At 47.9% G+C, this 13,801-nt stretch overlaps 1 protein-coding gene across 1 annotated transcript; it reads left to right on the forward strand.

Moving 5' to 3' along the window:
- The first annotated feature begins 9,386 nt into the window (after positions 1-9,386).
- Positions 9,387-12,764, forward strand: LOC137360162 (probable G-protein coupled receptor 139). Its single transcript, XM_068025712.1, has 2 exons — positions 9,387-9,513; positions 11,863-12,764. Exons 1-2 carry the CDS (start codon positions 9,387-9,389, stop codon positions 12,762-12,764), a joined length of 1,029 nt encoding a protein of 342 aa, XP_067881813.1.
- Positions 12,765-13,801: the final 1,037 nt, after the last annotated feature.

Consider the following 13,801-nt stretch of genomic DNA (forward strand, 5'->3'; position numbering starts at 1 on the left):
TTGCTATTGTTGGTGTCGCTGGTAAGTGCCTCTCACAAGTTATTGATTCTATAAATTAAGCTTAACTTCAGTACTGTTATTGTCATTTACTCTGTCTTGCTTGTTGATATAATTGTTCCTGGTAACTCTCTGTGTCCAGCTATTAGATCGTGATATTTGATTTAACTGTATTATTTTCTTGGCACTTGCATTTTGGGAAGACTAAATCTATTGTCATTGATTTCCATCAGAAATTCTGTTCCCGATCCACCCACTCCATCTCGCGCCCTGGCCAATGTCTGAGAATGAACACGACTGCTCACAACCTCGGTGACCCTTTGATCCTAAGCGAAGTTCGAATCTCTTAGCCTCTGTATCAGCAAAATTGCCGACTGTCACCTTCATAATATTGCACGTCTCCACCTCTCCGTCAGCTCATCTGCTGCATAAACCCTCATACTTGCCTTTGTCGAATCCAGTCGAATATTCCACAGTTTTTCTGGCCACCATCACAATTAAAAGCCTCCTTAAATTTCAGGTCATCCAGGACAATGCTGCCTAATTCACACCAAGTACAGTTCATCCATAACCCCTATGCTCACTCACCTATCCTCGCTCCAGGTCCGGCAATGTTACAATCTTAATATACTCATTCTTGGGTTAAAATCTCTCAATGGCCTCCACCCTCCGATTAGGCCCATTCCCCTGCACATTTACCATATTCCAGGCACTTCTTGTAGAGAACATAGAACATAGAAAAATACAGCACAGAACAGGCCCTTCGGCCCACGATGTTGTGCCGATCCTTTGTCCTCTGTCAAGGACAATTTAATCTATACCCCATCATTCTCCTTTATCCATATACCTATCTAAAAGCCGTTTGAAAGTCCCTAAAGTTTCTGACTCAACAACTTCCCCAGGCAAGGCATTCCATGCCCCGACCACTCTCTGGGTAAAGAACCTTCCCCTGACATCCCCCTTATATCTCCCACCCTTCACCTTAAATTTATGACCCCTTGTAACGCTTTGCTCCACCCGGGGAAAAGGTTTCTGACTGTCTACCCTATCTATTCCCCTGATCATCTTATAAACCTCTATCATGTCACCCCTCATCCTTCTCCGTTCTAATGAGAAGAGGCCTAGAATGTTCAGCCTTTCCTTGTAAGACTTATTCTCCATTCCAGGCAACATCCTGGTAAATCTCCTCTGCACCCTCTCCAAGGCTTCCACATCCTTCCTAAAATGAGGCGACCAGAACTGCACACAGTACTCCAAATGAGGCCTTACCAAGGTCCTGTACAGCTGCATCATCACCTCACGGCTCTTAAATTCAATCCCTCTGCTAATGAACGCTAACACCCCATGTGCCTTCTTCACAGCCCTATCCACTTGAGTTGCAACTTTCAACGATCTATGCACATAGACCCCAAGGTCTCTCTGCTCCTCCACATGCCCAAGAACCCTACCGTTAACCCAGTATTTTGCATTCGTGTTTGTCCTTCCAAAATGGACGACCTCACACTTTTCAGGGTTAAACTCCATCTGCCACTTTTCAGCCCAGCACTGCAACCTATCCAAGTCCCTTTGCAGACGACAATAGCCCTCCTCGGTATCCACAACTCCACCAACCTTTGTATCATCTGCAAATTTACTGACCCACCCTTCGACTTCCTCATCCAAGTCGTTAATAAAAATCACAAACAGGAGAGGACCCAGAACTGATCCCTGTGGCACGCCACTGGTAACTGGGCTCCAGGCTGAGTATTTACCATCTAAGACCACTCTCTGCCTTCTATCAGTTAGCCAATTCTTAATCCAACTGGCCACATTCCCCACTATCCCATGCCTCCTGACTTTCTCCATAAGTCTACCATGGGGGACCTTATCAAATGCCTTACTAAAATCCATGTACACCACATCCACTGGTTTACCCTCATCCACTTGCTTGGTCACCTGCTCAAAGAATTCAATCAGGCTTGTGAGGCAAGACCTACCCCTCACAAAACCGTGCTGACTGTCCCGAATCAAGCAGTGTCTTTCCAGATGCTCAGAAATCCTATCCCTCAGCACCTTTTCCATCAACTTGCCTACCACCGAAGTAAGACTAACTGGCCTGTAATTCCCAGGGTTGTTCCTATTCCCTTTCTTGAACAGGGGCACAACATTTGCCACCCTCCAATCACCTGGTACCACCCCCGTCAACAGAGAAGATGAAAAGATCATTGCCAGCGGCTCTGCAATTTCATCCCTTGCTTCCCATAACATCCTTGGATATACCCCGTCAGGCCCGGGAGACTTGTCTATCTTCAAGTTATTCAAAAACCCCAACACATCTTCCCTCCTAACGAGCACTTCCTCGAGCTTACCAGTCTGTTTCACACCGTCCTCTTCAGTAATACACCCCTTCTCATTCCTAAATACCGAAGAGAAGTACTCATTCAAAACCTCACTTATCTCTTCCGGCTCAACACACAGTCTCCCGCTATTGTCCTTGACCGGACCTACGGTCCCCCTAGTCATCCTCATATTTCTGACATACGTGTAAAAGGCCTTGGGGTTTTCTTTTATCCTACCCGCCAAGCATTTTTCATGCCCTCTCTTAGCTCTCCTAATCCCTTTCTTCAGATCCTTCCTGGCCATCTTGTATCCCTCCAGAGCTATGCCTGTGCCCTTTTTCCTCAACCTTATATACGCATCCTTCTTCTTCCTAACAAGACTCTCAACCTCTCTTGTCAACCACGGTTCCCTCACATGACCATCCCTTCCCTGTCTGACAGGGACATGCTTATCAATGGCCCCTACTATCTGCTCCTTGAAAAAGTTCCACATTTCGACCGTGCCCTTCCCTGCCAGCATATGCTCCCAACTTATGCTCCTCAGTTCCTGCCTGACAGCATCATATCTACCCTTCCCCCAATTGTAAACCTTGCCCTGTTGCACATACCTATCCCTCTCCATTACCACAGTGAATGCTACAGAATTGTGATCACTATCTCCAAAGTGCTCGCCCACCAACAGCTCTATCACTTACCCTGGTTCATTACCTAGTACCAAATCCAATATTGCCTCCCCTCTGGTCGGGCAGTCTACATACTGAGTCAGAAAAGCTTCCTGGACATACTGCACAAACACTACCCCATCCAAACTATTCGATCTAAAGAGTTGCCAATCAATATTTGGGAAGTTGAAATCCCGCATAATTACTACCCTGTGACTTCTGCTCCTTTCCAAAATCTGTTTCCCAATCTGCTCTTCCACCTCCCTGCTGCTATTGGGGGGCCGATAGAAAACTCCCATCAAGGTGACTGCTCCTTTCCTGTTCCTGACCTCAACCCACAGTGCCTCAGTCGGCAGATCCTCCTCGAAAATTCTTTCAGCAGTTGTTACACTATTTCTAACTAACAATGCCACCCCCCCCACCTCTTTTACCACCATTCCTAATCTTATGAAAACATCTATAACCAGGTACCTCCAAGAACCATTCCTCCCCCTCACCTATCCACGTTTCAGTGATGGCCACAACATCGTAGTCCCAAGTGCCCATCCACGCCTTCAATTCACTCACCTTATTCCTGATGCTTCTTGCGTTGAAGTATACGCACTTTAACCCTTCTCCGTGCCCATCTGTCCTCTGCGACAGTGCTACCTTCCCCAATACCTCACTACACTCTTTGTCTTTCTGAGTGGACCCACTGGTCCCTGGACTACAAGTCCGGTTCCCATCCCCCTCCCAAACTAGTTTAAACCCTCCCGAACAGTACTAGCAAACCTCCCTCCCAGGATATTGGTGCCCCTCTGGTTCAGATGCAGCCCGTCCTGTTTGAACAGGTCCCATCTTCCCCAGAATGCAGTCCAATTATCCAAGAACTGGAAGCCCTCTCTCCTACACCATTCCTGCAGCCACGTGTTCAGCTGTGCTCTCTCCCTATTCCTAGCCTCACTATCACGTGGCGCCGGCAACAAACCAGAGATAACAACTCTGTCCGTCCGAGCTTTCAGCTTCCAGCCTAACTCCCTAAACTCACTTCTAACATCTGTGCCACCCTTCCTTCCTACGTCGTTGGTGCCAATGTGCACCACGACCTCTGGCTGCTCCCCCTCCCCTTTAAGGATCCTGAAGACGCGATCACAAACATCACGGACCCTGGCACCAGGTAGGCAACAAACCATCCGTGCGTCTCGCTTGCGCCCACAGAACCGCCTGTCAGTACTCCTCACCATCGAGTCCCCGATGACTAGTGCTCTCCCATTCTCCCTCCTTCCCTTCTGAGCCACAGTGCAGGACCCCGTGCCAGAGGCCCGTTCACTGCAGCCTGCCCCCGATAGGCCGTCCCCCCCAACAGTATCTAAAACTGTATACTTGTTGCTGAGGGGAACGACCACAGGAGATCCCTGCACTGACCTCTTCCCACCTCTAACTGTTACCCAGCTGCATTTGTTTTGTGGAGTAACGACATCCCTGTAGCTTCTATCTATCACCCCCTCAGCTTCCCGAATGATCCTCAGTTCATCCAGCTCCAGCTCCAGTTCCCTAACACGGTCTGATAGGAGCTGGAGACGGATGCACTTCCAGCAGGTGAAGTCGGCAGGGTCACCGGAGGTTCCCCTCACCTCGAACATACTGCAGGAGGAGCACTGCACTCCCCTGGCTGCCATTTCTTTTACTCAATTACCCCTTAATTAAGTACAAATATAGATATTAACAAAAACAGTGAAATAGCTTACCTGTTCAGTCCTTTTTGGCTAGAGGAGGAGGGTAAAAAGGGTCTTATTATTAGGTTAGAGGAGGAGGATGGGTGTGAGACACTACATGTGTAGTGTCTCGGGTTAACTCTGCTCCACACCTTTAAAGAAAATACCTACCCAGGAGTCCTTGCTGCCGTCCAGCTTCCGGTTCCTCCCGCGCCAAAAGTAACTTGAACACAAGGAAAACAGTAAGTACAACTTTTAAAACAACTTTTAAAACACAGCTCCTGTTGCCTTCACTTACCCACCGAAGAGTCGCTACCTTCTCCTGCTTCTCCGCCGGGAAATGAGGGATTGTAGTTTGATTATTTATCATTCCCTTTTTATGGTGAATTTCTTTCTCTGTGGATCTCTCTCTGGCCATGATTTTGGCCTCAGTAGAGTCACTGGGATCGGTGCTGTGGAATCCACGCTGGTGATCATTTCTGTTGTGGCCTGCACGCTACCCATGATGGAGAGGGTGCTAATCCCTGAGTAACCTACATGGACTGGCAGCGGGAACATGGTCTGAATTTGGCATCAATCAGGCGTTCTGGCAGCTTTCTAACTTGGTCTGCACTGTCCATCTGTGTTAGTCACTCTCAGCTCAACAGGCTATAGTTACAGTGTATCTCTGTCTGCAACATGACAAACAAATGGAGCACAGGCTGCAGTGAGGGGCTGCGCAAAGTATGCGGAGGGTGGGGGGGGGGCGGTGCTCTGCCCTACCCAGCCGGGTTTCCCGAGAGTACTTTTCCTACATACACATAACCCAGGAGCAGTGTGTGAGGTGACTCTGATTCAATAAGGAGGTGGTTACAGAGCTGTGCCACCTGCTACATTACGACCTGAAGCCTCACACCAGGGTGAGGACAGAACTGCCAGTGACCATTACGTTCACATTTTCATTGAACTTCTGTGAATCTGGATCTTTCCAGGGAGGAGCAGGCGACATATTCAACATCTCCTAATATGTCATCACTCGATGTACCCGGAAGGTGATGGAGGCATCCCATATGGTTTTTCTCCTCAGTTGGGAGAAGCAGGATGAGAAGACCTGTAGTTTTAACAGGATGGCCGGATTTCCGCTGGGGTATGTGGCTCTGTGGGGCCACCAAGTCAACGGGGAGAGGTACAGAAACTGATATACTCAGTGCATGAATGTGCAGTTGGTGTGTGAACATGCCCAGTACATCATGTTTGTAAATATCCACTAGCCTGGAAGAAGCCACAATACCTTCATTATGAAGTAGTCAGCCCTTCCCCGTGTCTTCAGCTCTCCATGTAAAAAGAGAAATTGTCTCCTCGGAGACATATCCCTCCATACGCGGTTCATTTTCCACCCACCCACCATTGCCCCCACACCATCACTCAAAATGCAAGGACATCAAGTATATAACGAGAGCAATGCAGTCACTAAGAACATCATGCAGAAGACCATCGGCTTCCAATGACTGAACCGTTCAGGTGGAGCCCTCCAGTAGACATTGAAGCAGGTGCCCAAGTTCATGGTGTTCTGCTGCACCATTCATATTGTTGCCATCATGAGAATACAAGTATTGCATCCAGGAATTCAGAGGACACCTCAGGAAGAGGAGGCAGAGAGGATATTTTCTGGAGACCTTCCACCCGAAATGTCCGTCATAGAATTCCTGATAAGATTCTGGTTCCAATAGGATCATGTAACCATATAACCATACAAATTAGGAGCAGAAGTCGGCTATTCAGCCCATATAGCTTGCTCCGCAATTTAATGCTATCATCGCTGATCTGTTTTCTGTCTGAAATTCCACATTCCCATTTATCCCCGATAATCTTTCGTTGCCTTTCCAAACAAGGATCTATCTTACTCAGCCTTAAACGTATTCAATTACCCCACCCCCACCACCTTCTGAGGCAGAACATTCCAAAGTCACATGACCCTCTGAGAGAAAAACATTCTCCTCGTCTCTGTCCTAAATGGGCGACACTTAATTTTCATCAGTGCACGCTAGTTCTGGACTCACCCGCAAGAGGAAACATCCCCTCCACATTCACCCTGTCAAGACCGTTCAGGATCTTATATACTTCAGTCAAGTCTCCCCTCACTCTTCTAAGTTCCAATGAAAACATGCCCGACTTGTCCAACATTTCCACATAATACAACCCACTCATTCCAGGTATCAATCTAGTAAATATCCTTTGAACAGCCTCCAATGCATTTTTTTTTAGAATTAGAACATTCCAAAGCAGTACAGGCCCTTCGGCCCTCGATGTTGCGCCGACCTGTGAAACCATCTGACCTACACTATTCCATTTTCATCCATATGTCTATCCAATGACCACTTAAATGCCCTTAAAGTTGGCGAGTCTACTACTGTTGCAGGCAGGGCCTTCCACGCCCCTACTACTCTCTGAGTAAAGACACTACCTCTGACATCTGTCCTATATCTATCACCCCTCAACTTAAAGCTATGTCCCCTCGTGTTTGCTATCACCATCCGAGGAAAAAGACTCTCACTATCCACCCTATCTAACCCTCTGATTATCTTATATGTCTCTATTAAGTCACCTCTCCTCCTCCTTCTCTCCAACGAAAACAACTTCAAGTCCCTCAGCCTTTCCTCATAAGACCTTCCCTCCATACCAGGCAACCGTCTAGTAAATCTCCTCTGCACCCTTTACAAAGCTTCCACATCCTCCCTATAATGCAGTGACCAGAACTGCACGCAATACTCCAGGTGCGGTCTCACCAGAGTTTTGTACAGCTGCAGCATGACCTCGTGGCTCCGAAACTCGATCCCCCTACTAATAAAAGCTAACACACCATATGCCTTCTTAACAGCTCTATTAACCTGGGTAGCAACTTTCAGGGATTTATGCACCTGGACACCAAGATCTCTCTGTTCATCTACACTACCAAGAATCTTCCCATTGGCCCAGTACTCTGCATTCCTGTTTCTCCTTCAAAAGTGAATCACCTCACACTTTTCCGCATTGAACTCCATTTGCCATCTCTCAGCCCAGCTCTGCAGCCTATTTCTGTCCCTCGGTAACCTACAACATCCTTCGGCACTATCCACAACACCACAGACCTTCGTGTCATCCGCAAATTCAATAACCCACCCTTCTACACCCTCTTCCAGGTCATTTATAAAAATGACAAACAGCAGTGGCCCCAAAACAGATCCTTGCGGTACACCACTAGTAACTGAACTCCAGGATGAACATTTGCCATCAACCACCACCCTCTGTCTTCTTTCAGCGAGCCAATTTCTGATCCAAAGCTCTAAATCACCTTCAACCCCATACTTTCGTATTTTCTGCAATAGCCTACCGTGGGGAACCTTCTCAAACGCCTTACTGAAATTAACATCCTTCCTTAAACAAGGAGACAAAAACTGTACGCAGTATTCTACCTGTGGTCTCACCAATGCCCTGCATAACGGAAGCATAACATTTCTACTTTTATTTCCTCTTGTAATAAAGCGTCTCATTCTATTTGCCTTCTTATTAACTGCTAAAACTGCATACCAACCTTTTGTGACTCGTGCAGTAGAACACCTAGATCCCTCTACACCTCGGAATTCTCCAACACTCCCCCTTTGAGAAATACTCTGTTTTTTTATTCTTCCTGCCAAAGTGAACAACTTCGCATTTTCCCACATTATAATCCATCTTCCAGATTGCTGCCCACTCACTCAACCTATCTCTATCAGTCTGCAACCTCCTTATGTCCTTTCTCACCATGGCTCCCCCATTCACCACCATTACACCCATCTGAGATGCACCATCACAGCGTCGCCTTGGTCATAATAGTGCAATAATAAACCACCAGCAAAACCCTTTACATTTACATAGTTATCAAACAACATTTTCAATTATACAAACAAAACTGATCTATTGACTCTTGTGTATTCGCTTGGTGCCTATTTTGCGGGTTCCCGCGACTTGCCTAGTGCTGATACACAGTGCTTCCCCAGTGGCTGCAGCATGGCTGGTGGAAGACTGACGACTTTCACTGGGGTAGACTGCAGATGGACTTGCAGGACGCTCTCGAGCAGCTGTGGGCCTTGAGGGCTCGAATTCAGACTGCAACACCTCGGCATGTGAAGCAGAAGCCTGGGCTGGCTGATGGGAAGCAGCAAGGACAATGATGGAGTTGCGGTGAAGGGAGAACAAATACTGACATCCTCAGAGAGGACAGCAGGTTTAAGCTCCACGAAGCCACTGCCAGTAACATGGGGCAACACATCAGCAATCCTAGTAATCTACTGGATAACAGATTGCTCGACTGCTGTGAGAGCCTGCAAAAACCTTTGAGCACTGAGATCCACAGCCATGATGGCAGCAGTCTGATCCTGCATGGCAGCAAGCATGGTTCTCATGACCTCAGTCTGAGCTTCCACTGCAGCACTGAAACGTTGGGTGTCTGCCGCCTGTGCTGCAGTGGAAACTGAGACAATGGTTACCAGACGCTGTATCATGGCTGGGTTCGAGTTAGTGACCAATTCCACAGCAGAAAGAATAGACTTCATGAGCCATATCCTCTGCGACATTGGAATTGGAATCCTCCATATTCCTTGATGGTGACAACAGACAGCCTGACAGGCCTGTCAATGGATATTGTCTCATCACTCTCTGGGCTGGATTGTTTGGGCCCCGTTGAGTTGAGGTCGGAGGCGGTCGACTAGAGAATCGCGATGGGTGGTAGGGGCAGAGAACCTGTCGTCACCCCATCGCCAGGTGATCTTGCCGGGGAGAGGGATAGGCTGACGGTGACTTTCCCACCCAAAGGCCAATTGCGGGCCTTCCGTGGTCACCTAAGGGGCAATTCCTGCTACCTCTGGGACCTCACGAGCCATGTGGGGGGGGGGGTGGAGGGGTGTTTGTGCGTACCTCTGTGAAGTGGGGAGTGCACCTTGCAAAACGCGGGACCCTTCCTACTGGCTTGGTGGAATCTCCCTCCTCTATGGGTAATCTATGGACCACAGAAGAACATCCCAGGACACCCCTACCCCTGGGCTTTATGGCCACCCCTTCAATCCCCCACACCAGAGACTTCCAGACTGGCCACGGTGAACCCACCTCACTCACCTTGGGTCCACGTTCCAGCACTGAACTTGTGTCCAAGACCTCTGCAGTACTGAAAGTGACCACCTCTCCTGGTGCTTGTGCCGATACTGCTGAGCTGCCAGTTCTCTGAATGGCCAGCAGCTGTTGGAGGTAGGATCCTCATTTTTAAAGGGACTTGGATCCTAGCATAAGACATTTAGACAAAAAACAACGCAGGGTCGCTTTGGGGCGAGGTGGGGGTGGGTGGCACGAAGAGGTCGAGGTGTTGTTAACCCCGCCTTTCTGGCCCGGCGCTAGGAGCCACGCCTGCTACACATATCCAGCCCCATATCGCTGTGATCGCCTCCTGTCCCACCACACACTAACATATCTATGTTCATCTTATATTGGCCTCTTGTGCATTCCTGATTTTAATATCGTCACCATTGGTGGTAGCACCTTCAGTTGTATGGACCCTAAGCTCCAGAATGCCATCTCCGCGCCTCCCCTGCTCACTTTATGTCTTTAAAACACTCCTTGATGCATATTTCTTTGATCCAGCTTTTTGTCATCTTACCTACAATCTCCTTATGGAGCTTGGTATCTTATTTTGTTACATAATGCGCCTATGAAACATCTTGGGACATTTTACAACATTAAAGGTGCTATAGAAATACAAGTTGTGGTTATTGTTGCTGTCCAGTCCATCACCCTGTCTATGCACTCATGAATTCTATTACTATCTTGCTCGCTCATCACTATACTTCCACGCTTCATGACTTCTGCAAATTGTGACATTGTGAACTGTAGCCTCCCCTTTCGGTAACCTGTGGCCCATGGATGGACCCTTGGCAGCAAAGGTGATTCTCACTGAAATACCCCCGCACTAAGCGAGCACCATCACCCACTTTCCAGGGGTTACCATACTGGCACTGGCAATCCCAGCCAACTCACCTGGGGTCTGGGACTCCAAGGCTGCTAATATCCCAGGTGTGGTATAGTACCAACAGTAGTCCCTGCTACCTGACTATCCCCTGCTGCAACACTTGATTTACTTCTGGTCTGGGACTCTAACAATGGACCTGGTCCCAGACCCGTTGTAGTACCGGAACTGGCACCGATCAGCTGACTGTGCGTGGTGTCATCGCCAGACTTACCTATTGGTCTGGGGCACTATGGGTCTAGGATGTAATACTGGCAGTTCCACTGCTCTCAGTGGCGTTGCCGATACTAGTGAGCAGCTGGCCATGATTGTTCAGCAGCTTTGGCAGATGGGATTCCCATCCTTTAAGGGATGTGGACCACGGCACCAGGCAGTTAATTGCTGAAGAGCCACACGGTGTGTAGGCTCTGAATTTCTATGACAGGCCCGCCGTCAGGAACCCCACTGGCTCCACTAAATTCAGCTCCCTGTCTCCAGCAGAAATTCCTGTCACTGGGAAAATAATTCGATGCATACTGAATGCAACAACAAATGTGCAATTGTCATCCTAAACTCCTTGAAACTGCTGTTTTCACTCCCAACCTGGAGTAAAATATCCTGATAATTTCCCTTGTTTACTTTTATCTTAGTGACGATTGAGATTATTTGTTTCATTGCTTTTTCAGTGGACTCATTCCCAATTATTCCTTTGAAATAATTGAATTCCGTGCTGCCTATCACAGGTGGGGGAATCTCTCAGTCAGTCCAACATTTAATTTCCTGCTCAAGAGCGACGTGCAGCAGACGTTGTAAATCTGAAATAAAAAACAGAAAATGCTGGAAACATTCATCAGGTCTGGCAGCACCTGTGGAGAGAGAAGCAGACTTAATGTTTCAGGTCAATGACCCGTCATCAGAACTGGGAGAGTTTAGCAATGGATCAGATTTTAAACCAGACAAGGAAAGGAGGGAGGGGGATGATTATGATTAACATTGATTTTAACATGTCAGTATCATCCTCTTTTCATTTAATCTCTCCAGCCTTCTATTACAACACTTCCCTTGATCTTTCAGCTTCCATCATTTCAGTACATCACTGGATACAGGAACATATTTGTAAATCTCAATAAGTCCTCAATCAAACTGGCAACTATGCTCCTAGACTGATGTATAATTTCTCTATTTATTCCCCTTCCTCACAGTTAACTTGCTGACGATTGGGATCTTATCTCGGGGAAAATGCGGGCTCTCCAAATGTGTCACTCGCTACCTGGTAGCCATGGCAGTGGCGGATCTCCTGGTCATTATCCTGGACCTGATATTGAGACACATTCCCATTCTTTATCCGGAACAGTTTCATTTCCTGTTGTCCATCCCCGTGTGTAATGTCCACGCTATCCTGCTTTACACAGCCACAGACTGTTCTGTCTGGTTCACCGTCACTTTCACCTTTGATCGATTTGTGGCCATTTGTTGCCAGAAGCTGAAAAGTAAATATTGCAGTGAGAAAACGGCGGCTGTGGTTCTGGGAACAGTGATTGTGCTGAGCTGTTTAAAGAACATCTTCTGGTATTTTATGTTCACAGGTCGGTATTTGCTGTGGAACATCCCATGGTTTTGTGATGCAGCAGAGGATGCTCGAAATTCTCCTGTCTGGGGAGCAATCGAGTTCCTCCATTACATTCTAACACCGTTTGTCCCATTTATGGTGATTGTACTGCTCAATGCTCTCACCGTCAGACACATTTTAGTGAGCAGCAGATGTCGCAGGAGACTCCGGGATCATAGCAGTGGGGACAGATGCAAAGACCCGGAGATGGATAGCCGAAGAAAATCCATCATTTTGCTGTTAATTATCTCGGCAAATTTCATTCTGTTATGGGCAGTGTTAATGGTGTTTTCGATATGGAGCCGGATGTGGTATTTGGGCTATCACTCTGTATTTCTACCCGAGTTTCTGCGGGAATTGGGTTTTATGCTACAGCTGCTGAGCTGCTGCACAAACACTGCAATTTATGCCGTGACCCAGACTCAGTTCAGAGTGCAGTTGAAGAATGTGCTGAAATATCCCTTTACTCCAATTTTTAAATTCATTCAATGTTGAGATGTGTGCGTGAGATAGAGACAGACCCGTTGTCGGTGCGAGAGAGAAATGCAGGGTGTGTGTGAGAGAGAATCAAGCAGGGAGTGGGTGAGAGAGAGACAGACAAGGAGCGTGTGCGAAAGAGACAGACAGAGAGTTTGGGAGAGAGATCGTTCGGGAATGTGTGTGAGAGAGACAGACAGAGATGGAGTGTGAGGGAGAAAGACAAGGTGTGTATGTCAGAGAGATAGACAGGGAGTGTAGGAGAGTGAGACAGTCAGGGAGTGCGTGAGAAATAAAGAGACAGGAAGTGAGTTTGAAGGAGAAAGACAGGGTGTGTGTGTGAGAGAGAGGGAGACAGACAGGGAGTAGTGTGAGAGAGACAGACAGGGAGACTAGGTGAGGGAGACAGACAGAGAGCATGTCTGTGTGTGAGAGAGAGAGAAAGGCAGGGAGTGTGTCTGAGAGACAGAGACAGACAGGGAATGTGTGAGAGAGACAGGTAAGAAGTGTGTGAGAGAGGAAAACAAGCAGGGAGTGCGTGAGAGATTTATAGTGAGAGTGTGGGAGAGACAGAGAGGGACTGTGCGTATGAGAGTGAGGTACAGTGTGTGTGAGAGAGACTGACAGGTTTTGTGTGTGAGAGAGAGACTGTGAGGCAGGATGTGTGAGAAAGACAGACAGAGAGTGTGTGTGAGAGACAGACAGGGTGTGTGTGTGGCAGATGCAGACAGGCAGTAATTGAAAGAGAGGCAGACATGCATTGTATGTGAGAGAGACAGAGGGGGCGTGTGTGTGTGATAGAGGCAGTCAGGCCGTGCGTGAGAGACAGACAGTGCGTGTGAGAGATGTAGGCAAGGAATATGTGTGACTGAGGCTGAAAGGGTGAGTGAGAGAGAGAGACAGACACGCTGTGTGTTTGAGAAAACAGCCAGGTCATGTTCATGAGCGAGACAGGCATGGAGTGTGGGACATGCAGGGATTGCCTGTGAGACCGAAAGGGAGGAAGTCTGCATAAGTAAGGCAGACAAGGAGTGTATTTGAGATGCAGACAGGAA

Source organism: Heterodontus francisci, unplaced genomic scaffold (assembly GCF_036365525.1).
Source record: "Heterodontus francisci isolate sHetFra1 unplaced genomic scaffold, sHetFra1.hap1 HAP1_SCAFFOLD_216, whole genome shotgun sequence".
Lineage (NCBI taxonomy): Eukaryota > Metazoa > Chordata > Chondrichthyes > Heterodontiformes > Heterodontidae > Heterodontus > Heterodontus francisci.

What these genes read in the sequence shown, in the direction of transcription:
- LOC137360162 (XM_068025712.1), top strand. Translation starts at nt 9,387, where the DNA reads ATGGGTGGTAGGGGCAGAGAACCTGTCGTCACCCCATCGCCAGGTGAT. An exon ending in CTTCCGTGGTCACCTAAGGG is followed by an intron (nt 9,514 to 11,862) that starts GCAATTCCTGCT and finishes CCTTCCTCACAG; the next exon opens with TTAACTTGCTGACGATTGGG.